We start from the raw sequence: 25,701 nt of genomic DNA on the forward strand, positions 1-25,701 counted from the left end.
CTGATACTCACCTTTTCCGCACCGAATAACAGGAAGATGCGCATGTGCGAAGAACATGACGCCTTACTACATTGCCCGCGGGCATAGTAGGAGACCAGGAGACCAGAAGCCGGCGGGCGATTGCCCTCAGGTACACAGATCACAGACACTAGAAGTCATCGTCTCGAGCACACTCAGAGCGAGGTAATCGCCATTTTCCAGATCGCAACCACACATGTCGAGAAGGGGGGAGGGGGAGGAACAAACTATTTTGCAAAACGGGAACAACGTGCGAGCGTCCGCACCGTGGGAAAGCCACATCATCTGCCCAAAAAGGCGAAACTGTTCTTGGTCCGCAACCACGACCACCTCCGCGCTCTCTGATGTTCCCCGCGCCCCCGAAAGTACAAGGACATGTGCCGGCCCGCCGTTCTCGGCGCAGATGCTGCTTTCCCTCTCCATAGAACTGCGGACTTCGTCGAGATGCTGACCGATGGCCCGATGCGGTAGAGTGTTAGTATCCTACGCTCGGCATGGGGGGCTCTCCCGCCTGCGCTCCAAAATTGACCTGGGCGCGACATTGACCCACTACAAGGACGGAACCTTTAGAGGTAGGCCGGCTCTATGCATGGGATGTGTTATAAGGCTGTCTCCACCCGTTGCCAACTGCAACCAGTGCTCTTTCGTACTGTACCGCCCGCTCACCGGCGCGTCCCCTTAGGACCCTGACAGCTCCCCAGCGACTACCTCTCCTTCGAGGCTTCCCCGCAGTCTACGCTTCACAGTGTTAAGACCCGCGCGTCGCTCTTTCTGTCTCTAAGCTATTCGTATCTATTCCACCCACCCCCCACCGCTCTTTTCCACACACTCGCATACCATGCATCTCTTCCGCTCTGTCTTCGTCTTCGGTGTCGCCGCCCTCGCATTTGTGGCGATGGAGGCTCCTCAAGGTGCGTACATCATTTCTCGAATGTCAGATACAAGGACTGATCTATTTGCCACATACAGCTTCCGCCTTCCTCCTGCCCATGACCCGTTACATGCTGGATGCGATCCCCGACGGCGCTGAAGCCTCTGACGGAGATGTTGCTGCCGCGTCTGATGGCAGCGCTTCCGCGGCCGGCGACATTGCCAATCCCGACGTTCCAGTCGCCGTTGACACCCCCACTGTCGTTCCGGCGGACGACCAAGGTCAAGCTGAAGAAACCCCCGCTAGTTCTTCGGAGGCTCCGGCTTCCCCTTCCGACACGCCCGCCGAACTCGCCGATGCTGCCACTGCGACCAGCGCCATCTCCACCCCCGAATCCTCCGCGTCTGCCGATCTTGCTTCCTCGGTCTCCCCCGTAAGCCTCACGATAAATTTTGATTCGACGTTAGCTAACATGAGCTCCCCAGGTCATACCCTCTGTCGCTGTCTCCGACAACATACTCGCGCAGGCCAACGCTGCTAACCACGTTGTGGGCCTTGGAGGCTCAAGCGTCTTGGTCGGCTCCGTGCTCGCCACCATCCTATTCGCGCTCTAATCCACCCGTACGCTAGTCGTACCCACACACTATCCCTCCTCCGCTATTCTGTCTTCGTCCTGCTTCCCGTCCCTCCGCCGCTATATGCCTTCCGGAACATTCTTCGGAATGTGAGGTGGGCCTATGGACGCGCGCCTCGTTATAAACATTCGTATGGTACAATACTCCCCATCCCTCTGGTAGCTGGCAGTGTGACCGTCCCCCTTTGCCTCGTTGTCTCGATAGCCCTCGCCCTCGCCCTCGCCCTCGCCCTCGCCCTCGCCTCCGTGTAGCATAGCTTAGTTACCCGTGTCTAGATAGTAGTCACGCTGCCATACATACTACCCCTGCGCCTCCCCTATGGTCTGTAGAACAAACCTGCTGTCCTCGTTATCGCCCCTGTTCTGGCTATATCTCGTTCTGCTCTCATCGTATGCATCGCATTCGTATCATCCCGCACTGGCCGTCTGAGGTTATCCGGCCGAGCACGCGTGAACTGAGAGGCCGCGGGCTGCCGCTCGGCTTGGACGCGCTATCTTTGGGGGAGGCACACGTGACCGTGGTGTTGGCGATGCGGGGGGCCGGGGGCCGCTCGTTTCCCCCCGCTCGTTGCAGCGGGCGGGCGGTATGCAGCGCCCACATCTCTCTCTCTCTTACCACCACTAGTCCGCAGCTTGCCTTCTGCTCCCTTCATACACGAACTCTTGCGCATGGCCTCGCGATAACCCGAAATCAGAAACTCAGCCCATACACTCCCTCCGGCCCGCCTACTATGCATGCCGTTCACCCACCTCCGATGTTCAGCTGGCCGAGGATATCAAGCTTCTTGACTAGTATCCTTGTAGCGCTGGCGTCTGGAACGAACTATGTGCGTGCCACTGCTGTGCTGCAGGACGTATGAATCCTGACACCTTGCGCAGGTCTTCTCAGGTATGTGTATATGCTTATCTTCATTCGAATGGGCATGTATGCAGCACGCTCGAAAGGCGCCAACACGAAGCGTAACCCCCGTAGACTGGTGTCATGTGTTGGCGTTGCTGTGTACTGGGCAACGTTGTCAATTGATGTCCGTCCGGCGCCGCAGGCGGGCGTCTCGTACCATGCCGCTTGACTTACCGACTTACATCTAAACACATGTGTCTTTGAACCGAGACTGACTTCAACTACAGCATATGGGCCGCAGCTTGGGGCGCGTTTGCAGCTAACGCACACCCAGATTAATATCATCGGCCTGTCCGGAAATAGTACGCCTGCATTCATAACTTCTTGCGTTTCTATTGCTGAACGTCAACACTAGTCGGTGTATATGGGACGGCACCAATATGGGGCGGACTCGTCGATCGACGAGGTCCTCGGGCACCGATGATCATAGCATTCTTCGCGCTCCTCATAGGGTATCTAGGGATTCGCCAGTTCTACACAGACGGCCTGCCGGAGGGCGTCAGCGAGATCAGCACTCTGTCGTTATGCCTCCTAGTATTTTGTGGCTTCCTCACAGGTGTCGGCGGTAACGGCGGACTGGTCGGGGCGATGAATGCAACCGCGAAGAGCTTCCCTGACAAGACGGTACGAGCTCGCTTTAATCACCCTCGTACATGTGTTGAGATATGTCTGTTATGCAGCGTGCCACTGCCAACGGAATTGTGATCTCTGGGTTCGGCCTCTCTGCGTTTCTGTTTTCCACTGCTGCGCACACATTCTTCCCTGGAAACACATCGTCGTTCCTATTTGTGCTCGCTATCGGCACCTCACTGCCTATGATCCTTGGGTTCCTGTTCATCCGTCCAATCCCGCCGCCGCATGCCGATTCTACTGGAAGGCTGGAAGACGGGAGCACAGACAGTCCTACGGATTACGGCGCGGGCGAGGGCGTGCTAGGCACCAATTCGCCCACTACCTACTCTCACGACAATACCAGCCACACGCACCTCCTTGCGCGCGACGTCGACGAGGACGAAGACGAGCAGGTACGGGAACCGCCTATCGAACTAGAAGAGGAAGAGCCCCTCGTGTCGTCGTCTGCGCACGAACAGTTCCCTTCAGACTACGTCGTCCCTGGTCAGGTGGACTCCCTTGCGCTGAGCCCTTCCCGGGAAGGCTTCGCTCGCCACCGTGCTCACGGCGCACGTTCGACTTCCCGGAGAAGCGCGCGGAGTCGCGTGGATATCGCCCAGGATGGTCAACGCAACATCCATGGCAAGCGTCTCTTTAAGACCGCCGACTTCTGGCTCTTGTTCACGATTTGCTCTTTATGTAAGAATATTTACGTCCTAGTTCGGCTGATCTGACTCCATTTGTTTTGCAATTACAGTGAGCGGCACTGGTATTATGTGTATGTCTGCTCAATGCGAACGTATCATATGGAAGGCCTGCGGCTAACCTGCGCTAGACATCAACAACGTCGGTGCCATCTCGCAGGCCTTGTTCGCGAACAACAATCCGGATTATGATGAGGTAAAGGCCGCGCAGTGGCAAGCCACGCAAGTCTCGACCGTGAGCATCATGAACTGCCTCGGACGTATCACCATAGGTCTGCTCCTTCTCTTCGTAGCCTATGCACTGTATGCTCATTTCGGGGTTAACATTCGTGCAGGTGTAATCGCGGACTTCACGAAGGGCAAGCTGAGACTTCCGCGCTCGTACTGCATGGTCATTGTGGCGACGTTGTTCATCATCTCGCAAGTGATGACCTTCTCCATCGAGAGCATCAGCAACCTTTGGAAGGCGAGCGCGCTCCTCGGGTTTGCGTATGGGGGCCTGTTCGGTCTCTTCCCGACACTCGTCATCGAGTGGTTCGGTTTGGGTGAGTAATCCTTCTCGACAGCCCAGCGGGGGACGTGCTGACGCTGTGTCAACCCCTAGCGCACTTCTCGGAGAACTGGGGCTTCGTCTCGCTCTCCCCCATGCTCGGCGGAAACATCTTCTCCATCGCGTTCGGGCGCAACCTCGATTCGCATAGCGACGACGAAGCGTCACCTGCGAGCAACAGCACCATGTCCGCGCTCACCTCTCTCGCTGCCAACGTCACCGCTTCTGTGTTGCCTAGCAGTGAAAGTTCGATTCAAGCGCGCGGCGGACTCCCGTCAGCACACCACTGCATCATCGGCCGCGAGTGCTACCGGGACAGCATTAAGCTGACGATGGTCGCGTGCACTGTCGCGCTTGGGCTGGGCATCTATGCGGGGTGGCGGGACACGAAGAGACAGCGGCGGTATGCGGCTAGGGCAGACGTTCCTGCGGTGGTCATTTGGGAGGATGAGGAGTAAGGGGATGGGGTGGGGTAGACTCGCGGCGCGAGGGTGATCTTAGACTACTTTCTTGCTGCGCTCGAATAGACTATCTTGTATTGTAGATAACGGGGTAGCGGATGGCCGCTGGGACTCTGGGATAATATACAGTACATGGAATATGGAACAGATCACGAACGTCGAGTGTAGAGACGTGTCAAATTGAGGGTTGTAGGAACAAAAAGTGTATCCAACAACCCCCGGCGGGACTCGAACCCGCAACCTCCAGATGAAGGGAATTAGGCCCTAGAAGTCTGACGTCATAGCCATTAGACAACGGGGGCCTGAGGATAAAGCGTCCACGCGTCATTATTGTGGGATACAAGCTGCCTCGGCATATGCCGACCTTCCTGTTGCAGCCAACCGGCGGAGGTACTTGGTTCGGAAAGCCGTTTCAGCTTCGAGGGCCCCCACTGATGGAGGTTCCGCCGGGTCGGCGGATTTTGCCTCTGGAACCGCAGTGTCGTCCCACTGTTGACACGTAGCAGGACAGGGCAGTGCGCTGCCCGCGGGGGCCGCTCGATTTTGGCTCAGCACTCCAACACTGGGCTGTGAGGCCGAGACCGGGTGGAGTTGCCTGTGCAGGACTTGGCGGCATCCTTGCTTCACTATTAACGAACTCAACCATGGGCGCGTTCTTCTCCAGAGGGTTTAGTCCGGAGAAAGACATTCCTGATCTGACAGGAAAGGTCGTCCTCGTGACGGGCGGAAAGTGTGTACTCGATCTCGTTTCGCGTTCTCGACGGAAGGAGACTGATGGCGCGCATGTGCAGCTCCGGTATTGGGTATGCTATCATACGCCACCTCGCCCGACATGGGGCCAAGGTGTACATGGCTGCTCGTAACGAGCAGAGAGCCAAGGCTGCCATAGAACGCCTCCAAGCAGAGGGTTTGGGCCCGGGTAACGGGGCGGTGCTCTGGCACAAGCTCGATCTGAGTGACCTGCGGAATGTCACGCAAGCCGCCGAAGAGTTCATGAAGAGGGAAGAACGTCTCGATGTACTCAGTGAGTACTACACGCTCTGACCCGACGGGTCAAAGTCTGATGCCGTGTTATGTTTCAAGTCAACAACGCCGCGATGTAAGGCGCAGCCCTAAGACTTGTCCACACGCCTGTTGACACCATCTTCTGCAGGCTTCTGGTTCCATATATCAAGAGTCACGATGGTAAGCTGGACGCCACCATATTCCCTCTGTTTACATACTAATGGTTTGCTAGGCATCCAGGACATTGTGATGGTCAAGTGAGCGGATTTAGCGGTATATTTGGGCTACATCTCCTGACGCACGTTCTCCCAGCTACATTGGACCATGTTCCTTCACGAGGGCGCTCCTCCCCCTCTTGAAGACGACCGCTCAAGAACCTAACAGTGACGTCCGCGTCGTCTACGTGCGTGCTTTTGAGACGCGCTCGAGAGACAGCTACTATAGCATTGACGATTCCTTATAGCTGAACTCTGCCCGGCATTACCACTGCTCCACAGATGTCCGCTTCCGCAACATAGACGACCTCAATAGGGACTTCGAGGACACATCGCTCCCGCAGCTCCTCCGATACTGTGCGTCCCCATATCCCCGCCCATTCGAATCTACTGGCTGATAATGCGATATAGCATATACCAAGATTATGCAGCTCCTCTTCGTCCGCGAGCTGCAGCGCCGCCTAGACGAAGAAGGCGCCCCGATTCTCCTCATCGCCGTCGACCCCGGAGAGGTCAACACCGGTATGTCGTCCCCACTTATACCCCGGGTCCTTGCTGCACTCCGCTGACGACTTTGACCAGAGGGTGTGCAAGCTTACGCGTCCTCCGTCGGCCCGCTCCTCGCGCCACTCTACAAGCTCATCGCAGACCTCACCTTCACAACGCCCACAAAGGGCGCGTACGGGCCGGTATTCGCCGCGGCCTCGCCCGTCCCGCGCGCCGCGCCCAACGCGTATCGCGGCGCATACCTTAAGCCGCCCGGGGTCCTCGTGAAGGCAAACCCGCTCGCGGATCGGGAGGACCTGCAGCAGGAGCTGTGGGAGACGACGGATGGGTTCTTGAAGGGTCTGGGGCTGGTGTTGCCTGAGGCATGATGCGGGAATGCCGGTGAGACAGTGATGGGCGTTGTGTTCCGAATACCTGTTGTAAGGACGCTGGATGATAATTGGGAACGTTGATGGGGAGTGCTGCCATACGCGTGCTGGGGTACACCGGCACAACGAGTGCGCCATGCAGTGACGGTGAATGGAGGAAGCTTCAGCTACAGCCATGCACCAAGTTGGGGTGCTTCTTGAATGAGAAACTCGATCATATAGTAGACTACTAGTAGATACAAACATACAGAGAACAAGTACATGCGTAAGTAATGGCGTAAGTGGTAAGCTCGAGCGGCGGGACTGGAGGAATAGAACACAAAAGAGGACGTCGACATGCACTCACTCATCCTCGTCAGCGTCCGATGGCATCTCGAGGTCGCCACCAGCCGAATCATACTTCAGCCAGCGACCCGTCTTCTGCCTCCTCCCGCTCCTTCAACGCCTCCTCCAGATCCTGCTCTTTGATCTGGCCGCGCCAGAACTTTGCCGTGAGACACCCTGCCCCGTGCACCCCCTCCGCCGGCGGGCGACACCGCCAGTTATCGAAGCGGTCCGTGTAAACGTACTTACACCCGCGGCACTTGTACGTGCACCCCAGGTGCACCCCCAGCACATGCTTTCGCAACTCGATCGTCGGCCCCTTCGCGCAACCCTTCCACCCGCACGGCTTGCTGCCGCACAGGTTATATTTCGCCTTGAGTTGCCCCCACAGGTCGTGTAGGCCCCACTCCTCGGGGATCTTGTCCCCATCCCACGTCCACGTTGCCATCCAGCTCGCCGTGTAGTGCGGCGCCCACCCGGGTGGTGGGTTGTTCGGGTTGTATCTGCTGCCGGTCGTGAGGGGTGCGGCGGGGGCGGGGGCGGGAGCGGCGGGGGGCTTGTAGGGCGCATGACGCGCGACCGATTTTCCTTTGGCCCGGGTGCGAGAGGGTCCCGCTTGGCTCGCCAGCGTGCCAAACGCCTCAACATCGTCTATATCTTCAACCTTGACTGACGACGACGATGCTCCAGCGTTGGCCTGGGGTTGCGGCGCGTGTGAGGCGCGCTCGCGGACGTGGCTCCGAGTCGCCGCCGACAAGGAGAAGGCACCGTCAGGCGTGCATTTATAGGCGGGCAAGGTGGCAGCGTCGTTGGCGTCGTTGGTCCTATACGTAGTGGTCAGATTGGTAGCAAATCAAGCGATCAATAGCGGGACATACGAAGCGGGTGTTGCGTGTGAAGGTTCCGCAGTGACCTGCGTTCCCGACAATGTCCGCGTATGTGGAGCAGTGCCATACGACGCCCGCGAGAGGCTAGTCGCATCCGAGTGCACCTGGACCGTGGATGTGTGCTGCGACGCTTGGGCAACCTGAGCTGCGTGCATCTCCGAGACACTGCGCGCCTTTGAGTTAGCGGGATCTGACGACAGGAACAAAGTGGGAGGCTTACGGAACGAAGGCGGGCTGGTAATCAACCACTATAGAGGCTTCCCTTGGCCCACGCGGCGTGGACTCCGAAATTGGAGAGGGCTGCGCGCTCTGGTCCATCGTCACCCTGATTATCTTCAGTAAGGGCAGTGTAGCCACGACCTACCGACAGACTTACGGGGGGCTGACACTTGCCGTGGTGTCATGCCACTCTTCTACAAGCGCGTCCATGTGCATGTAGGCATCAAATATAGCATCGTCATTCGCCGTGGCGGCATCCTCTACTACCTGGGGTAGCTCTTGACTTGGGCCTCCAGCGCGCGTCGCATCAAGGTACCTGTAGGCATGTACTGCCCACGATACTTGGCCGCCCCTACGAGAGGTCAGCTGTGGAAGGGGAACAAGACGCGTCTGATGCTCACATGGTAAGGAAATTCCGGACGTCCTCGCTGTCGTCCTCGTAGTTGCTCATCGTTTATTACTGACAAAACCGGAGGAGAGGGAAAATCCAAAGTAAGGGGGGGTGAGGATGTGGTGATGACCGGCCCTGGGGAAGTTCCCAGTTTTAAAGCCTGCATCCCGCCCACGGTCGAATCAGCGGCCTGCGTCCGAGGCTATTGTCTGGAGCGCCGGGAGGGCAAAGCGGGGCCACGAGGTGGGTTGGTGGCCAGGACGCACAAAGACGTCTTTGTCGCGAAGAGCCACATCCGGCATTCAGTGGCACAGCTTCTTTGCCTTGAAAGAACCTGCGCGCCATGCTGCGGCAAGGGGGTGGGATACAGCCGGTTTTGTGGTTTGCGCATTTTGGTACGGCCAGGACCGCTGCGCTGGCATGTGCGGTCTTTATGTGCTGTCACGTCCGTACAATGGAGTTCCCACCTGGCGCGTACGTGGCTCAGAAAGAAGACTTCGGGCCCTCGCACGTCGGTGATGGACACGAGGGCAATACACTTGCCAGCGCGAAGCCATTTGTCCTAAAATACTGATCCATAGACGATGCCCTAGTTGTGCATAATCAATGGTTGTGAGTATAATGCTGACATTGCGCTAAAGTTAATCGTACTCAACGCTGTCCTGCTGGCCCGAGCGGTGCGCCAGCCTTGAAGTGTGGCTATATCAATGGGATGGCTGTTGATACGGTCAGATACCAATCGTCATTTGCATCACGCCATTGAGGAGCTCATATTAAAAATTAAATGACCGTTTCGAAACAGCTCAAGTGAGTGAGCGTCGCGGTGAGGCGGCTGAAGAGGAGCGACATCATGGGCGGCTAAAGTTAGCCACCGAACGCCCGGCGCTAAAGATGGAGGTCCCCAGAAACCCTAACCTCCGTCAGATGAAGCTTCTTGGCATCCGACCATTCCTTTACTCGACGCAACTGAAATTTGTGGGATCACTGCCGTAGCTCGCGGAACAAATCCAATGCAGGTATTTGATCGAGGGTTGCATAGCGCAAAGGTGAGTAGTACATCTGAAACAGAGGAGGTAAGTACTGGAGACACCGCTACGGGCCAAAATAGAACTCACAAGGACATCGCTAATACACAGTCCCCAGGCTTCAGGAAGAAAGTATACGATACATTCTCAAAGAGCAGAAGCTCGTGGTATGAACCTGACAGGTATGAAGGGGAAGAGAGGCCGAGATTCACAGGCGCTGTCTACTCGGCCTCTTCGTCCTCGTCCTCGTCGGTGGCGAAGCTGACTTTCTTTGGGCCCTTGAGTGCAATGCGCTTCGATTTGCGAGTTGTGGTTCCGGTGCGGTCTCCTTCGCTCTCCGCCTGTGTACTAGACCCAGCTTGCGGTTGTGTGATAGGAGCGGCGACGTTTTCTTTCACTGTTGGACTGGCACCCTGCGTGCTGCTGAGGGTAAGAAAATATGACACAGCTCGGACTCCGTCGCAGAACGAGACTCACTTTGTACGAACGGCGCGGACACCATTCCTTTCCAGTGCCTTTTCGGCATTTCTCGGTAGAGTGTAAGAACGGTCGATCAACCAGTCTTGGAGTGAGGTCAAGCTATCAGGAACAATGTCAGATAATGCCAGCACGGCGCGATGTATACACTACTCACTCGTCCTCTAGACTCATGTTTCCCGAGGTATGGCAAAGGTTCTAGAGGGGTCTAAGTTGGAGAGGCCCAGTGAGGGATGGTACCCGCCAGCGCCGAAGACCTTCCGTCTTATATACACACACAACGGTGTACGACGCATTGCCCAACCCCATGACCGGTGAGTGCTTAGCTATAGCAAGTCTATTTGTTGTGGCTAGGCCGTGACGATATGGGTGATCCTCAACGCTTAGACGTGTCGCATACCGCATTTCATCTCCATTGAGTCCGCAGGAATGCAGCAGATGGTCCGGGAGATCGCCTCAAAGAGACTTGATACTATGCCGGAATAGACAGCGTTGAACGTGTTCCTTGATTTGTGCGCGTGCCGGCGATACGTGTGGATATTAGTAGATCAGGGCTCAGAGCCTCGAGCCCAATTGTGCAGCGCTCGGATCAAGCGCGGTGTGCTTAGCTGTCGCGGGGCGGAATTCTGTGGCTAAAGCGTCTTCAGCAGATGTGCACAACTTCAAGCTTCCTAGTTTATCATACCGGTACCGGCCAGTGAAGCACGTTCGTCGGCACTGCGAACTTCGTCCGGCGTGATATGGGCAGGTGTTATCATGGAGGAAGGAGGCAACTTCGACACCGGGCGCCAAATGCAAGGCGCGCGGCCTTTTGACAAGCGCTTCCCATCCCAGTCGCCACTCTTCAAACAAGTGCTTTGTCCCGATACTCGCAACGGTCAAAAACTACGTATGATCAGGGTACATGGCAAGAGAAATATAAAATATGAGAACATAAACGTAGCTGTTGTACAGAGCTGAAACGTGGGGTATAGAGAGACGGCGGTTCGAGGTGAGACACAATAACGCATACATGGCAGTCAAAAGCGGTGATGAAGGAGGAGCGCAGTCTGCGTGTATGGTAGGAGACAAGCACTACGGGGCTACACAGTGCAACGAAGCCGGAGAGACCCACCCGCCCTGTCTACTGGCTTGAAGTCTCCTCGTCCTCCTCGTCCGAGAACAGTCCGTAGCAGTCCCCCGGCCGCCGTGAGCTCGCAGGCTCGTGAGCTTGCGCATTACTTGCCTCAACAAATGCGGGGCGTGTCGGAGCGCGAGCGGCCGCGCGGCCGCGCCCTTTGCCCTTCCCCTTCTTCACTCGGGCGGCGGATCCGGACGGGACGTATTCAGAATCATCCGAGTCCGACTCGGAGGACTCCGGGGCGTACGACACCACGGAGCTTGCGCGGGAGCGCGGGCGCCGTGCGGGGGAGGAGAAATTCTCCTTTTCTGCCTGATTGCGGCGGGCGGGGCGGGGGCGCACTGGCGTGCGCCGACGGGGCCGGGCGCGGGCGAAGTCAGACTCCGAGGAGTCTGCGGCTGGGTAGGACTCGGACGAAGACTCTTCTAACCAGTTCGAGCTGTCGACATCCATGGGGACGCTGCCGCGCGTCAGAGAGTACATGACACAGAGAGGAGAGAAAATGACATACTCGACGCGGAGTTGGGCGTCGAGCGCTTTTTCGACTGTGTGTGGCAGCTCGCAAGACTGCCTGTATAGCTCTTCTTCCAGTATCAAAAGCCTGGGACTGATGTCAGGCTATGAAGATGCAGAAATGTGACCGCTACTCACTCGTCTGCGAGCCCTGGCGCAGCGGGTGTGGTTTTGCGCGAAAATGCTGGGGAAAATGCCATTTTGCAGAGGGAGTTGCGGTGCAAGAGGGGAGGGGCGAGGGGAGGAGAGGTGGCAGATGACCACTGGCACCAGAGATTCGACCACATTATATACACACCCGCAGAGGTGCAGGGCGCATTGTCTCGCCCACTAGCCACAGGAAACGCGTGTCAGTCTCAGTCTCAGCCGAATGTCTTTGAACCATGGTCTAGCCAGTCGCCATCACCAAATCGAGAAGGAGGGTGGGACTATGGCGCGTAGACCTCTAGCACTTAATTTCCGGTTTGCGGCAGTGCTGCGGGAGGTCAGCTTGACTGAGATTGGACCTGCCAGATTGGTTTGGAGGGGGCTCTCATTGTCCGCAGGTGCATTGACAGGGAGGCAGTGAGGGAAAACAATGGCCAGAGGTGCCCTTTGGCCTGCGACAATCGACTGTTGTGCGCTGTCGCGCGGCGAGCTTTCTGGGGTGACTGCTTCCGATCGCGAGTCACTTCACGCGGATGGTGGCGGCTAAGGGTGTGCACGGCGGATAATCAGTACGGGTTCGTTTACACAAAGAACTTGGGCAACTTCACCATGGCCAGCCAATCCGGAGAGGATCTGCATCCGAACCGACCCCGGGCCGTTGTCGGAAGGCTGTATCGTGACGGAGAGCCTGCGCGTTCAATTGGAAGCTCGAGATCAATTGCAAGGAACTGTATTCCCATGGCCCTGCTCTATCGTTTCTCGGAAAGCTTAGCCGACCATTGGACCATGTTCCTAGATGTCGCGCATGTGGTAGACATTAGAAGAGAAATGTTTACCACGCGTCGTGCACGCGATAGGTCACAAGCACGTGCACGCCGTCACACCCCTGTTCGCGCCACCACGCGGGGCCTTGGTGCAGTCGCAGTGAACGATTTCTTTTCATACACATGAAGTAGCCTGGGACGCCTAGTAACGTGTTCGAAAGATCTACGGGGTGTCCCTGAATCCCATGAGGTACTCCATGATGTGGATCGCGGCCTGTAGGTGTGTCAGTGATGTTCTCCCAGTTGTAACCTTGCAGATGGCACTCACCCTCGGGGAGAATTGCGGAACCCTGCAAAACGAGCGTGATCAGAGATCCAAGGAAAATATCAGATAGATCGAGCGGAACGTACATGTGTCCACTGAGGGCGACCTCGTAGTAGGTCAGGCCGCGCTCGCTGTGGCTAGTGCCGAGCGCGCCCATGCCGTCGACGATGAGGCTGTCGTTTTGGATCGGCGTCTGGAAGCCTTGGAGGCCGTTCCCTGTTCCAAAGATTTAGTATGACACACCCACTAGCTCGCGCACAGATCCGGACTTACAAGTCATGCTAGAGTTCCCAACCCGAATCAGCACTACCCATGAACGCGCGCGCGCGAAGGACTCACTTCTGGATAACAATGCGCGTCCCCTCAGCAATGAGGATGAAATCCGCGAGCCCGTGCACGATCACCGCGCGCTCGCTCTTCTCGATCACGCTCGGGAGAACGGTGAACGCGGGCGGGGCGGAGCGGTCCCCGCGCGGGAACACGTTGATGTCCGAGCACTCCGCCCACGACACGTTCAGCGGTGCGTGGATCGCGCGCTTGACTTCTTCGCGGTCGAAGTAGATAGGGGACTGTGTCTGTTCGAAGGAGCCGCTGTTGGGGCACGTGCGGGTTAGCTCTGTCGCGGCGACATAGAAATGCAGGAAACGTACGGGAAACCGAGGACGTCCCACAGAATGGGCCACTGTAACCCAACACTGTGCGTAAGCAAACGTAGTATGTAGATGCGCGCAGAACATACGGTGTCGAAGATGCGGTAGATGTTGAACGCAGGGTTCACAGTGACAGCGGCATCGAAGATCTCGTCCCAAAGGTCGCATCCGCGGTCTGCCTCGGTGCTCTTACCAGGAAGAGGGAGCAGGCCCTTGGGCGGATAGGTGACGTGCTTGTCGAAGTAGCCCGTGTATCCGCAGCGTGCCGCGGAAGCGTCGAGCTGTGCCAGGAAGCTCTGGCTGCGGGTTCGGAGAAACACGATGCATGTTAGATCGGCCACGTTTCGGGGGAAGGGGGAGGGGGCACGTACTTGAACGCGAAGACGCTTTCGTACTTGTGGACGAAGTCGACGGCGGGGATCTGGGTCTGCACGACGTCCCAGCCAAGAACGGCTATGCGTCGCTTCGGCATCAGTAGCCGCAACAGAGGTATAGCTAATGGGGTCACGTACGATCGGACACCCAGAACCCAGTCATGGTGAGGTTGAGCGCGGTGGGGTGCTCGAAGATGTAGTTCGTGATGTCTGACGCGCTCCAATCAGCCTGCGACCTCCAGAGAGGAAACTGAGAAGCACTTACATGGCACATACATCCCTGCGTACTACAACACCACCATCAGTTACCCCAAAACATAACCCACAGGGAGTAATCACTCACACTTTCACCGGTCACGTACAGCTTCTTCCCTTGCAGCTCCTTGAACACCTCCAAGAACTGCTGCATGAAGCCGACGACCTCTGCCGCGACGCCATTCTCATCCTACATCCCACAGCCAGACATGAGTGGTCGCTTTATCTCATAGCAACGGGTACGCACAGTGATATCCGGCTTGCCCAGCGAGAAGCCAGTGCCGACGGGCTGCTCGACGAACAAGATGCTTGACAGATTCGTCCAGCTGAACTCGTTCTGCGTCGGCTTCGCCTGGCCCAGTGACCATTGGAACGGCTACCCAAACCCCCCAGCATGAGCACACGCCACACAGTACGGAAAGCACCGCTCGGCCGACGTACCCCGTTCTCCTGCAGGAGACCCTCGAGGGACGAGCAACCGGGACCGCCGTTCGTCCTGCGTCGCATGGGTCAGTTCTCACAGTACGGATCATCTGATGGCGCAAGGGCGGTATGTCCCACGCAGCCCTTCGCGGCACGCGGTGGGCGCTAGATGTTCCATGCGCCCGTCGCGCGGGGAAAAGGACCGAAAGGTGACGTACCAGAAGATGAGGTCGTCCAGGCTGCCCTGCGGGCCGGGCGGGAAGAACCAGAAGAAGAGCTATGCGGCGGGGATAGTACGAGGCGGCCGAGCGAAGGGTGATAGAGTCAGAGCGGCGATGTTCAGAGAGCGACCGAGCGCGGCCATATGGAGCGCAGTTCGAAGATCACGCAAAGCAGGACGAAGAGGGTGCGCGAAGAGAAGATCATGCGGAGAAGACGGGGGTCAGGTTCCGTGTTGCATGAGGTTACTACGGAAGATACGGAGGACGCGCTCACCTTGCGAGTCTCGTTCGGGTCGCTGCTGATAGGCAGGAGGCCGGACCAGCTGGGCCCAACGTCGAAGTCGACGTCAGGTATAGTAGTCCCGTCGACGTAGAACTCTGTATGACAGGCGGAGTGAGTCAGAGCTATGGAAGTTTAAATGAGGGTGAGATCCGTACCAGACGCGCGCGGGTTGGAGAACGTGATGTTCTTCACGCCGGTCTTTGCGCTGACGTCGCGGCGGGGGAGGTTCGCCTTGATGCGCGCGGCGTGTTCTGCTTGCTTTGCGTGCAGCTCGGCCTTCGTGACCCATTTCGCGTTGGCGAGAGTGGTCGCGAACGCCGTCACGGCGAGCAGCGACAGGAGCGCCCTTTTGAACATCCTTGCAGCGCTATGTAGTCGGCGAGCGCGAGCCGGAACAGACAAGCAAGTACTGCGAGGAAGTCCGAGTACCCTTCAGTCGTCATTGCTCGCTTTATACCCGTCGGAGGCTCGGACGCCCAGCAGATCCGGGTCAGCTCCAGCGCAGCGCCCTTCGGTATCGATGGGGGTGATTCAGTTCCTCCCCTGCAACCCCGAGGAAGAGCGGGGCGGCCGCGTAGAGCATGTGGTCTGTCCGCCATCAGGGTAAACACGTTGGATGGCGATGGGATGAGACATCTTACGGGAAAAGACCATGCGTTACTTCCGTCTTATCGCGCTATTTTCGGAAGGGTTCAGCACTGCTCCGCGACATAGCGACCTATTCCCTCATTTGTATACTTTGAGCCAGGAGTTTGATGATGTGAAAGCTGCCTAGGAAGTGATCGTATTTGAGATGTAGTACTGTACTCTAGTATCTGTAAAGCTGGTAAATATTCGTGGCCACTGCGGCGCAGGTGCCAGTGAGAACAGTATGTACGTACCTCGTGTCAAGGCGGTGACCAGCATGTTTGCCGTCCATCATGATGCACTCATGACAGAAACTTGGGAAGTAGAAGGTCGTCGAGCATGCACCTCCCGCGCAAATGGAAGACACACAAGTACAGCATCTGGCGTTCTCGGATTGCTTGGAAGCTCATGATGGTAAGATGCAGAGGAGAAAAGCGCTGAAAGGGAGCCAGCAGGCCGGGAGCTCTTCAAAACGCGAGTAGGCACGACCACGTGCTGTGGTGACCGCGTTTTTCCGACGAGCACCTCCAGGCGCGATCGCGAGTCCGAGTGCGTGTTTAATCATACACTCGAGCCCGTCCTTCACGTCCGTTCACGCGTCGACGCGTCCTGTCCCATAATTGATTTTTACTAGCATCCCGACTCGACCGGAGGAGCGGGTAAAAGCAATAGTGACTGCGTCTTGCTGAGGCTTACCCGCTCCCGGTGTCATGCATGTAGGAAGAACGTTCGGTCACACCGCTCACACTACAGTAGTAGTCTTCGTCAGGTAGGCCAGAAAAAATGGAGCAGGCTGGCTCAAGTATGTTGTGTATAGCCGAATTGTCGTATGAGTTAGAGGATCTGGGGAGACTCGACATTCAAGACGCCTGGCTCCAATCCAAGGTCCTAGCGGCAACTTTCAATGCTTCAAGTCTTTTGACAGCCAGACTCGTTTCTGAACAGCCCCAAACACCATCACGGGTTCTCTCGGAAGCCCATGAGGAACTCCATGATATGGAATGCAGCCTGTGCATCCAGCATCAGTCAATCTGCGAATTTGTACCCTCGGGGCGCGGCACTCACCTTCGGGGAGAATTGCGGGATCCTGTCATACACATGCGGTCAGTTAATTACATCATTATGGAGAGAATATTGGGCTTGCATGTGTCCACTGAGGGCGACCTCGTAGAACGTGAGGCCGCGCTCGCTGTGGCTGGTACCGAGCGCGCCCATGCCGTCGACGATGAAACTGTCGTTCTGGATCGGCGTCTGGAAGCCTTGTTGGCCGTTCCCTAATCCACACGATCAGCGGTGTGGCATTCGCCTACGTGCACGTCGATAACTTACAAGTCATGCTAAAATTGCCATCGCCGCATCAGCACACGCACCCTGTATGCGCGCAGAACAGCAATGGCACGTACTTTTGGATAACAATGCGCGTACCCTCCGCGATGAGGATGAAGTCTGCCAGGCCGTGCACGATTACCGCACGCTCGCTCTTCTCGATGACGTTTGGGAGCACCGTAAACGCGGGTGGGGCCGACGCGTCGCCGTGCGGGAAGACACGGATGTCGGAGCACTCCTCCCAGGTGACGTTGAGCGGGGCATGGATCGCGCGTTTCACCTCCTCGCGGTCGAAGTAGATGGGGCTCTGTGCTTGCGGGAAAGAGCCGCTGCAAGCGAAGGAGGTTAATGTCTAGGCGGAAGAGAGGAACTCGGGGGCAAGATGGACATACGGGAACCCGAGCACGTCCCACAGGATCGGCCACTGTAGTCAAGAGCGCTCGTCAGCATTTGCGTTGGGAAACAGGGTGAGTGTATGCGCGCACCGTATCGAAGATGCGGTAGACGTTGAACGCCGGGTTGATTGTGACAGCGGCATCGAAGATCTCGTCCCACAAGTCGCACCCGCGGACTGCCCTGGTGCTGTTGCTCGGCAGCGGGAGCAATCCCTTCGGAGGGAAGGTGACGTGCTCCTCGAAGTAGCCGGTGTACCCGCAGCTCGCCGCTGCCGCGTCCAGGTGTGCCATGAAAGTCTGGCTATAGTCAAGTGCGCGCATGTAAGAAGCTGGGGGGCCGTTCATGAGCGAGTGAGACCTACTTGAACGCGAAGACGTTCGGATACTTGTGCACGAAGTCGACAGCCGGAATTTGAGTTTGGACGACGTCCCATCCAAGAACGGCTAGGTTAAAGATATGAGTATATATCACAATAGATATACATCCGCTTGGTACGCACGGTCAGAGACCCAGAAACCGGTCATCTTGAGGTTGAGCATGGTCGGATTCTCAAAGATGAAGTTCGTGATGTCTGTCATAGGATGATCAGTTCTTACCCTGTCACAAAAGACGAACCTGGGTCCAGCTTACATGGCACATACATCCCAGCATACTACACAACACTGTCAGCGATTACACGGAATCGAGACGAGTGGCGCCAACTCACGCTTTCGCCGGTCACGTACAGCTTCTTGCCCTGCAATTCCTGGAATACCTCCAAGAACTGCTGCATAAATCCCACGACCTCCGCCGCAACGTCGTTCTCGTTCTATATGTAGATATGCGTCAGTACTCCTCGACTGGTGCATGTGCGCACTAGAAACACTCACGGCAGCGTCTGGCTTCCCCTGCGAAAAGCCCGTTCCGACCGGCTGCTCGACGAAGAGGATGCTGGACAGGTTCGTCCAGCTAAACTCGTTTTGCGTGGGGTGCGCCTGTCCCCAAGACCACGAGAACGGCTATATGAGTGCTGGTGTTAGTACAATGGCGTGCGTTGGCTGGACAGGACGACGAGCGTACCCCGTTCTCCTGGAGAAGACCTTCCAGCGAGGAGCATCCAGGTCCTCCATTCGTCCTGTATTACTGCAGTCAGGTCATCTGATGAATAGAGCAGAAATTAGAGAGGGATGGACATACCAAAATATGAGGTCGTCCAGGCTGCCCTGCGGGCCGGGTGGGAAGAACCAGAAGAAGAGCTATAGATGTCGCAGATAGCGCAAGGCACCCCAAGATGCAACGTTGGATTCGTAGTGGAGATAACCAGAGAAGGTCCGAATGCGTCCGCGTGGTGCGCGCGGCGCCAGGTGGAGGGAGCGTGCGAGGGAGAGGCTCGTGAGCGCCGATGCAAGGACGGGCACGAGGAGGGTCCGAGACCTCACCTTGCGGGTCTCATTCGGATCGCTGCTGACAGGGAGCAAGCCTGACCAGCTGGGCCCAACATCGAAGTCGACGTCCGGAATCGTGGTCCCGTCGACGTAGAACTCTGTGGGGTGCAGCTCGCGTTAGCTCGTGTGCTCTGGGACGGCGTACGCGAATGGGTGAAAGGACTCACCAGACGCGCGAGGGTTTGAGAACGTGATGTTCTTCACCCCGGTACCCGTGGTTGAATCCACGGCGCGTCGGGGGAGGGTGGCCTTGATGCGAGCAGCCGACTCGCGTTGCTTTGCATGGAGTTCAGCCTTGCTGATGAACTTTGCTTGCACGAGGGTGTGCAAGCCTGCGAAGGTTGTGGCGGCGACGAGCGCGAATAGAAGTCGCGTGAGCAGTGCCGGCATGGCTGCTGCGAGTCGAATGGCGTGTAGACAGTTAGAGTACCACTGGACTTCCGTCGCTCTGAGTGGAGGACTAGGCAAGGAGATCGAAAGTGGATCCGTGTGCTGTGAGTTATATACAAGCCGGGCATATCTCAGATAGCAGCCTGTTGACCTGAAGTGGTATGTACGCGATTCTCAAGAAGAAGAGACCCACCTGGCAGATCAGCCGAGCATGTGAGCTCTACTCGGGGCTCCTTACGGCAATGAACCATGCGTCAGTGCCGGCGTTGCTTATCTTAATGCACTGAACGAAGCGAATTTTGCTTCCATACCTATCGCGTTCTCCCACAGCGATCTACAACATCGCGGACGGCATACTATGAATATGAGGCGTTCTCTCATAAGCGCAGGATCTATAAAGCATATGGCGATGAGATAGCTAGCACATGCCGCATAGTGTAGTCACGAGAAAATCATGGAGAGACGGATGTCGCGATGCACAAACGTACGTGTATTGAGCTCGATCGCAGTGTTTGTCCAAAGCAACTTTCCAAGTCTCTGAAAGCGTAGTTGACGGGCATCAGGTTTGGGAGCATCTTGGCCTGTTCGCCAGCTGGGAATGGAAGGGGGCGAAGAGACTATGGTGAGGTTCCGATCCGAAGGCGTCGTCCATAGACTTGAGATCGCGGCCGGTGACACTTCATCTGCTAGAATCTCCGCGCGATGAAGAGGTGGTGAAGGCCTCCCTGCATGTCCACCACATAGCGTAGCGCGTAGAAACATACTTTTGTCAGTGGTCGAAGGCTCCAAAGCTTCATTAGGTCGCTCTGCTGTTGGGGTATATCCATACAGAACTCGGGTCGGCCCAATGAAATACGCCCTGCTCAGTCTTGTCAGTGCAAGCTTGATATCCTGGTCGGGAGCTGGATGTGTTTACAGGATGCGACGATGGCCAATTTGTGATGAAAGGTTTCTGAAGCATAGCAGGTAGGCACTCTAATATCTGGGGAGAACGCTGATACCGCTGCAACACATGCATATCCGAAGTTTGGGGGTATCTGGAGGATCTGAGAACGCGTGTTTTGACGAGCCTTGCGCGACCAGAGTCGGCGCCTAAATGTGAAGGGTTAACAGTAAGCGCCAAAGATCTGGCCTTTGTGTGGAAAGATCACCCCTCCTGGGGACGTTTTTCGGCGTCTAGCTCACCACTACGCCTGGCTCTACGCTAGAATGGCACGAACGACCACCATGGGCAGCAAAAACAACAGCAAACGGCGCTGGGGGACGCCATATATACCTGAGGGGGTGCGCGAGGACGCGAAAACACCCCCCACTTCCCCCCACCACCTCCAAGAGCCGGCGCCATGGCCTCACTCAACGCTCGCATCCACCCCGCATCCTCGCACACTCTCACACACTTTCTAGATAGCTCTGTATCCGACAGCGTACATGCAGACCATATGTATGGTGTCGACGATGCGTTTTCCCGAATGGACTTAGCGCATCCGGGGCCTGGGCCGTGTCCCGATCTTCAAGGGGACTGCTCGTCTTACGACCTTCGTCTACACCTCGAGCAGGCGCTGTTGAACGACTGGTACGTCGCGTTATATTCCTAAAATACCTGTTTTGCTCAGCTGTATCCTAGCGCGGACGTGCAGCTTATGTCCTCTCTCATGCTTGACGATGCCGCGGCGTACGCCTATGGATCACCATCATCTCTTTTGAGCACACCCCAGCCGGAACCTCTTTCGCAATACGCGTACGACCAATTGTACTCGAACTCCATGTCGTTGGCTCCCCAGTCAGACTTCGACCTGCGCCAGCACTCTTTCACGAGCGTCAACTCGTGGTCGGCCAGAGATGCAATCCCAGTCCAGAGCGCCTATTTAACCATCGCGGACGCGCTCGGACCCGGCCCCGCGGACGTGTATGCGCCGGCCTCGCTAACTGCCAGTAACATGGCGCCCTCCCCCCCTTCCTACTACCCTGCCCTTGCTGCCTCGTTGCCAGTGTCGTCGCGCGATGCGTCGATGGCCCCAGGCACAATCCCAGTCCATTCGACCATCGCGGACGCGCTCACTTGCTGCCCCGCGAACGTGTACGCGCCGACCTCGCCACCAGCTACAGCCACCGCGGTGTTTGGCGGACGCCAGGCTGAATCTACTCCAGAGTCTCGCAACCGCGAAAGCAGGCCTCTCCACCAACAGCCCACCTATTCCTCTTCCTACCCCTCCCCTACTCCTTCGTCGCCGGCGTCCTCTTCTTACCCTTCTCCATCTCCTTCGTCCTCGGCTTCCTCGTCCTACTCTTCCCCTTCCCCTTCATCATCGGCATCCTCATCCTACACTTCCCCTACGTCCTTGTCGTCGTCGCGCAATTGGTCGAAGCCAGAGGTGATCTTCACTCCCCGCCGGAACACCGCCGTCTCGCCGAACGCGCGCACGGCCCTGCCCAAAAATCCTATGAAATGCAAATACTGCTCATACGTGGCGCCCAAAGGGCGCCGCCCGGACCTCGCGCGGCACGTCAACACGCACATGCGGAGCAACAACGACGAGAGCTTCAAGTGTTGCGGCGTTCCGCTCGCGTGCGCGCAGGCCGCGGGGGTGCCCACGGAGAGGATGAAAGAGAAGCCGCTCGTATATCAGAAGATAGAGATGGTGGGCGGGTGCAGGAAGGCGTTCAGCAGGCGGGATGCGCTGTTACGGCATCTGCGCGACAATAAGGGGGTGTGCTTCGGGGATGCACATGCGCCGTATCTGCTGGGGAATCAATGATGAGGTGATTCGATGTCTCTTTTCTTCTTACTATTCTTCTGCCCAAAATGTACGAAATGTAGGATACGTGTTCAGTTTCATACCCGGGACTTTACGGCTTCGTTTCTTCGGTCAGGATCTGTACATGTGTAGTTATAGTTTGTGCTCGACCTCTGCCATACAATATCTTCTATCCCCTCATCCTTCTACATCTCTCGCGTACATATGTACATGCAATCAAGTAGCCCTTCGCAGATACCGAGCAAACGTGGGCCACGATGCTCAGTCGCAGGCGTCAAACCTCCGCAGGTTGCGGTAACGTGATCGCGTTATACAGCTCCTCGCCGCTCGACGAGATTCCCGATCCCTCTTCTGGTCAAGGTACGCTTGCTCCTAGCAGAAGGCAGGTGAGACAGCTCGGTATAAAGTAGGTGCTCAAGAAAATCAGTGAAACCAAACTTTTACGCTGGTATATGATGCATCTACAGAGGACCCACGTCTATCACCCTTCCAAGACCGACGTTACACGACGCTGCTCCCGTCCGACGAGCACGACAGGGCGTGCTTATCTCGCGTCATACTTCCGTCTTGCGGAGTACAGTGCATACTGTACACCACGCGTCGCAGTGAAACAGGGACTTGAAAACTCGGAAAACGCATTTTGGTTTCCCCATCTGCGCAGCGCCCCGAGAAGCCGCGCACGAGCAGGTACTAGGTGGAAAGTATCACAGTCGAGTTTTACGCGGGCAGGCAAGTGGCTTATGCAGGGACGCGCATGTACAAACGCACCAGAATCCCCGCGCGCAATCATTGTGATTAATTCTTTACAGGAGTGGGTATCTACGGCTTCTGCCTGAAGCCCAGAAGATACTCCATGATCTGGAATGCGGCCTAAGAACATATGTATTAGCCGTCGCTCGAGCTACCGATCTGAGAGTGCTTACCCTCGGTGAGAATTGCGGCACCCTGCACAGCGTTGTTTGCGTCAGCCACTGGCCCAGAGGAAAGCAAGATGGGCTTACATGTGGCCACTGAGGGCGACCTCGAAGTAGGTCAGGCCGCGCTCTGTGTGCGTCGTGCCGAGCGCGCCCATCCCGTCGACGATGAAGCTGTCGTCCTTGATCGGCGTGTGGAAGCCCTGTTTCCCGTTCCCTATCCCCTATAGTCAGCTCAATGTCTTAGCCCACAAGGATTGGACTCGCTTACAGGTCATGCTATTTCACAGTCAACTGGATCAGCATATATGCTCCCTACAGGGAGTAAAATAAACACTCACTTCTGGATGACAATTCGTGTGCCCTCCGCGATGAGGATGAAGTCCGCGAGCCCATGCACGATCACCGCGCGCTCGCTCTTCTCGATCACGCTCGGGAGCACCGTGAACGCGGGCGGGAGCGACTGGTCGCCCGCGCCGCCGACGAACACGTCGATGTCGGAGCACTCGCCCCACGTCACGTTCACGGGCGCGTGGATCGCGCGCTTCACCTCTTCGCGGTCGAAGTAGAGCGGGGATTGTGTTTGCGAGAACGTGCCACTAGGAGCAGGATATTGTCAGTGTTTGCCATTCGGAGTGGTGGAAGGCTGGACGAACGGGAATCCGAGGACGTCCCACAGGATTGGCCACTAGACGGGCAGCATATAGTCAGCGTCCTGGCGGTCAGTCGATACCGCGAGTCTCGGAAAGGGACCTACGGTGTCGAAGATACGATAGATGTTGAACGCAGGGTTGATGGCAAGCGCGGCGTCCACGATGTCGTCCCACACATCGCATCCGGGGTCAGCTTCGATGCTTTTCCCAGGGAGCGGCAGGAGACCCTTCGGGGGATAGGTGACGTACTTCTTCATGTAGCCCGCGTATCCGCACTTCTTGGCGACCGAGTCAAGGTGGGCCATGAAGGTCGCGCTGAGGGAGTGGAGTGAGCGCGTGGTGAGCGTGGGGGAGCTGGGTGCTCACTTGAGGGCGAAGTTGTGCTCGTATTTGTGCACGAAGTCGACGGCAGGGATCTCGCTCTGGACGACGTCCCAGCCTAGGACGGCTGAGGTTCGCAGCATGAATACGTGGGTGAAAAGGCAGACTGCAGACGCGTACGATCAGACACCGAGAAACCTTTCAGAGTGAGGTTGAGAGCCTTCGGGTGCTTGTAGATGTAGTTTGCGATGTCTGCGTACGTGTCATATTACATTCGTCCACGGGAAGGAGAGCAAATACGCACAAGGCACATACATCCCTGCATACTGCATACCCTCGTCAATAGAAGGCGTGGAAAGGACGCTGATTACTCACACTCTCGCCAGTCAGATACAGCTTCTTTCCTCCCACCTCTTTGAAGACGGTCAGGAACTGCTGTAGGAAGCCCACCAGTTGCGCCGCCAGCTCGTCCTCATTCTTCATTTGCGTAGTTTGTCATTAGTAAAGATGTTTTGATTGAAACACTTCCACCACGTACGGTGATGTTCGGCTCTCCCTGCGAGAATCCGGTGCCCACAGGCTGCTCCACGAAGAGCAAGCTGGACAGGTTCGTCCAGCTGTACTCGTTCTGTGTCGGGCGCGCCTGGCCATACGACCACTGGAACGGCTATCACATCCACGACTGCGTCAGCACGGATTGCATATATGCGCAGGTAGTAACACGCACTCCATTCTCCTGCAACAAGCCCTCAAGCGAGGAGCACCCCGGGCCGCCGTTCGTCCTGTCAAAGGAAACAATTTGTAGTCAGTCGCTGCACGTCTAGCGTGCGCGACAGAGAAGATAGGATTCGAGTGGTAGATACCCACCAGAAGATGAGATCGTCCAGGCTGCCTTGCGGTCCCGGAGGGAAGAACCAGAAGAAAAGCTGAATATCAAGCAGCATCGGCTTGGTGAGAAAACTACATCGTAAATTGATTCTGTTGCGTACCTTGCGAGTTTCGTGGGGGTCACTGCTGATGGGCATCAGACCGGACCAGCTAGGCCCAACATCCCAGTCTACGTCCGGGATCGTGGTCCCATCAACATAGAATTCTTCATACGCGGTCTAGTTCAGCAAACAACAGACGCAATAAGTACACTCTCAGAGACGTACCGGACGCGCGAGGGTTAGTGAACGTGATGTTCTTCACGCCTGTGCCCTTGTTGGGCGTAGCGGCACGGGGAACATTCGCCCTGATGCGCGCCGCCGCGTCTGCTTGCTTTGCGTGTAGTTGAGCCTTGGTGATCCTTTTCGCGTCGACAGAGGCGTACGACCCTACGAGCGCTGCGATGCCCGCGAGGGGGACGAGCACGCGCGTCACTGCGCCAAGCATGGATGCACTTTCGAGCTGGGGACTGGCCTGGACGATGCGAGCGATACCTCCCATACTCCCATGTTTTATAAGAGCTATCGGGTCCCGCAGGCACCGGGGATGATGCATCAAGGACGAATGTTTGAGATCGTCCCTGTCGATTTCGTAGGCATGCGGTGCGGTGACCGACGACCGCCGCCGTGTTTGGCCGTGCCAAACTCAGGGCAACGGACGTCGAAGACACGGTCATTGACAAAAATTCTACGGCCTCTTCGATGGCTGGCATACGTATGTTTG

General features: G+C 56.9%; 10 protein-coding genes and 1 non-coding gene across 11 annotated transcripts; 4 read left to right on the plus strand and 7 right to left on the minus strand.

Moving 5' to 3' along the window:
- The first annotated feature begins 773 nt into the window (after positions 1-773).
- TRAVEDRAFT_63625 (uncharacterized protein) lies at positions 774-1,719 on the plus strand. Its single transcript, XM_008037687.1, has 3 exons — positions 774-929; positions 988-1,322; positions 1,375-1,719. The coding sequence occupies exons 1-3, from the start codon at positions 857-859 to the stop codon at positions 1,501-1,503; spliced, it is 537 nt and encodes a 178-aa protein (XP_008035878.1). The 5' UTR covers positions 774-856; the 3' UTR covers positions 1,504-1,719.
- A 421-nt stretch (positions 1,720-2,140) lies between these two features.
- TRAVEDRAFT_144659 (MFS general substrate transporter) lies at positions 2,141-4,868 on the plus strand. Its single transcript, XM_008037688.1, has 9 exons — positions 2,141-2,350; positions 2,403-2,412; positions 2,652-2,726; positions 2,780-3,048; positions 3,105-3,735; positions 3,794-3,814; positions 3,872-4,012; positions 4,076-4,285; positions 4,345-4,868. Exons 1-9 carry the CDS (start codon positions 2,255-2,257, stop codon positions 4,746-4,748), a joined length of 1,857 nt encoding a protein of 618 aa, XP_008035879.1. The 5' UTR covers positions 2,141-2,254; the 3' UTR covers positions 4,749-4,868.
- A 96-nt stretch (positions 4,869-4,964) lies between these two features.
- Positions 4,965-5,053, minus strand: TRAVEDRAFT_t43. The gene has a single exon. It is a non-coding gene; the product is annotated as a tRNA-Arg (tRNA).
- Positions 5,054-5,242: 189 nt separating this feature from the next.
- On the plus strand, positions 5,243-6,846 carry TRAVEDRAFT_57278 (NAD-P-binding protein; the record flags this gene model as incomplete). The annotated part of the gene is made up of 9 exons (XM_008037026.1): positions 5,243-5,481; positions 5,543-5,775; positions 5,835-5,850; positions 5,905-5,936; positions 5,989-6,013; positions 6,069-6,159; positions 6,220-6,328; positions 6,383-6,493; positions 6,554-6,846. The coding sequence occupies exons 1-9, from the start codon at positions 5,396-5,398 to the stop codon at positions 6,844-6,846; spliced, it is 996 nt and encodes a 331-aa protein (XP_008035217.1). The 5' UTR covers positions 5,243-5,395.
- Positions 6,847-7,240: 394 nt separating this feature from the next.
- TRAVEDRAFT_45054 (uncharacterized protein) lies at positions 7,241-8,727 on the minus strand (the record flags this gene model as incomplete). The annotated part of the gene is made up of 5 exons (XM_008036918.1): positions 7,241-7,994; positions 8,049-8,222; positions 8,278-8,382; positions 8,434-8,628; positions 8,678-8,727. The coding sequence occupies 5 exons, from the start codon at positions 8,725-8,727 to the stop codon at positions 7,241-7,243; spliced, it is 1,278 nt and encodes a 425-aa protein (XP_008035109.1).
- Positions 8,728-9,913: 1,186 nt separating this feature from the next.
- Positions 9,914-10,343, minus strand: TRAVEDRAFT_18678 (uncharacterized protein; the record flags this gene model as incomplete). Its single annotated transcript, XM_008036556.1, has 3 exons — positions 9,914-10,112; positions 10,170-10,271; positions 10,327-10,343. 3 exons carry the CDS (start codon positions 10,341-10,343, stop codon positions 9,914-9,916), a joined length of 318 nt encoding a protein of 105 aa, XP_008034747.1.
- A 949-nt stretch (positions 10,344-11,292) lies between these two features.
- On the minus strand, positions 11,293-12,002 carry TRAVEDRAFT_45056 (uncharacterized protein; the record flags this gene model as incomplete). Its single annotated transcript, XM_008036919.1, has 3 exons — positions 11,293-11,749; positions 11,801-11,890; positions 11,941-12,002. The coding sequence occupies 3 exons, from the start codon at positions 12,000-12,002 to the stop codon at positions 11,293-11,295; spliced, it is 609 nt and encodes a 202-aa protein (XP_008035110.1).
- A 934-nt stretch (positions 12,003-12,936) lies between these two features.
- Positions 12,937-15,601, minus strand: TRAVEDRAFT_70376 (alpha/beta-hydrolase; the record flags this gene model as incomplete). Its single annotated transcript, XM_008037689.1, has 16 exons — positions 12,937-12,987; positions 13,042-13,063; positions 13,125-13,254; positions 13,312-13,319; positions 13,378-13,629; positions 13,689-13,720; positions 13,778-13,988; positions 14,060-14,141; positions 14,201-14,272; positions 14,328-14,349; positions 14,406-14,507; positions 14,565-14,693; positions 14,759-14,813; positions 14,959-15,017; positions 15,236-15,339; positions 15,400-15,601. The coding sequence occupies 16 exons, from the start codon at positions 15,599-15,601 to the stop codon at positions 12,937-12,939; spliced, it is 1,533 nt and encodes a 510-aa protein (XP_008035880.1).
- Positions 15,602-16,828: 1,227 nt separating this feature from the next.
- Positions 16,829-19,407, minus strand: TRAVEDRAFT_45058 (alpha/beta-hydrolase; the record flags this gene model as incomplete). Its single annotated transcript, XM_008036920.1, has 16 exons — positions 16,829-16,879; positions 16,937-16,958; positions 17,046-17,145; positions 17,201-17,208; positions 17,275-17,526; positions 17,590-17,621; positions 17,683-17,893; positions 17,955-18,036; positions 18,093-18,164; positions 18,224-18,245; positions 18,300-18,401; positions 18,463-18,591; positions 18,653-18,707; positions 18,770-18,828; positions 19,012-19,115; positions 19,185-19,407. 16 exons carry the CDS (start codon positions 19,405-19,407, stop codon positions 16,829-16,831), a joined length of 1,524 nt encoding a protein of 507 aa, XP_008035111.1.
- A 2,456-nt stretch (positions 19,408-21,863) lies between these two features.
- TRAVEDRAFT_107014 (uncharacterized protein) lies at positions 21,864-22,130 on the plus strand (the record flags this gene model as incomplete). The annotated part of the gene is made up of 1 exon (XM_008037690.1): positions 21,864-22,130. A coding segment is annotated over one exon (267 nt), but the record flags the coding sequence as incomplete, so codon positions are not given.
- Positions 22,131-22,982: 852 nt separating this feature from the next.
- Positions 22,983-25,425, minus strand: TRAVEDRAFT_63629 (alpha/beta-hydrolase; the record flags this gene model as incomplete). Its single annotated transcript, XM_008037691.1, has 16 exons — positions 22,983-23,033; positions 23,087-23,108; positions 23,165-23,294; positions 23,349-23,356; positions 23,419-23,676; positions 23,734-23,765; positions 23,835-24,045; positions 24,097-24,178; positions 24,232-24,303; positions 24,356-24,377; positions 24,427-24,528; positions 24,590-24,718; positions 24,779-24,833; positions 24,919-24,977; positions 25,041-25,144; positions 25,206-25,425. The coding sequence occupies 16 exons, from the start codon at positions 25,423-25,425 to the stop codon at positions 22,983-22,985; spliced, it is 1,557 nt and encodes a 518-aa protein (XP_008035882.1).
- Between the last annotated feature and the right edge of the window lie 276 nt (positions 25,426-25,701).

The sequence above is a fragment of the Trametes versicolor genome (assembly GCF_000271585.1).
Source record: "Trametes versicolor FP-101664 SS1 unplaced genomic scaffold TRAVEscaffold_3, whole genome shotgun sequence".
Classification (NCBI taxonomy): Eukaryota; Fungi; Basidiomycota; class Agaricomycetes; order Polyporales; family Polyporaceae; genus Trametes; species Trametes versicolor.

Bases quoted from the DNA above. Each gene is read 5' to 3' on its own strand.
- TRAVEDRAFT_63625 (XM_008037687.1), top strand. From the start codon at position 857: ATGCATCTCTTCCGCTCTGTCTTCGTCTTCGGTGTCGCCGCCCTCGCA. The intron at 930-987 runs GTGCGTACATCA...TGCCACATACAG, and splicing joins GGCGATGGAGGCTCCTCAAG to CTTCCGCCTTCCTCCTGCCC. The intron at 1,323-1,374 runs GTAAGCCTCACG...TGAGCTCCCCAG, and splicing joins TTGCTTCCTCGGTCTCCCCC to GTCATACCCTCTGTCGCTGT.
- TRAVEDRAFT_144659 (XM_008037688.1), top strand. From the start codon at position 2,255: ATGCATGCCGTTCACCCACCTCCGATGTTCAGCTGGCCGAGGATATCA. The intron at 3,049-3,104 runs GTACGAGCTCGC...TCTGTTATGCAG, and splicing joins AGAGCTTCCCTGACAAGACG to CGTGCCACTGCCAACGGAAT. The intron at 3,736-3,793 runs GTAAGAATATTT...TTGCAATTACAG, and splicing joins GTTCACGATTTGCTCTTTAT to TGAGCGGCACTGGTATTATG.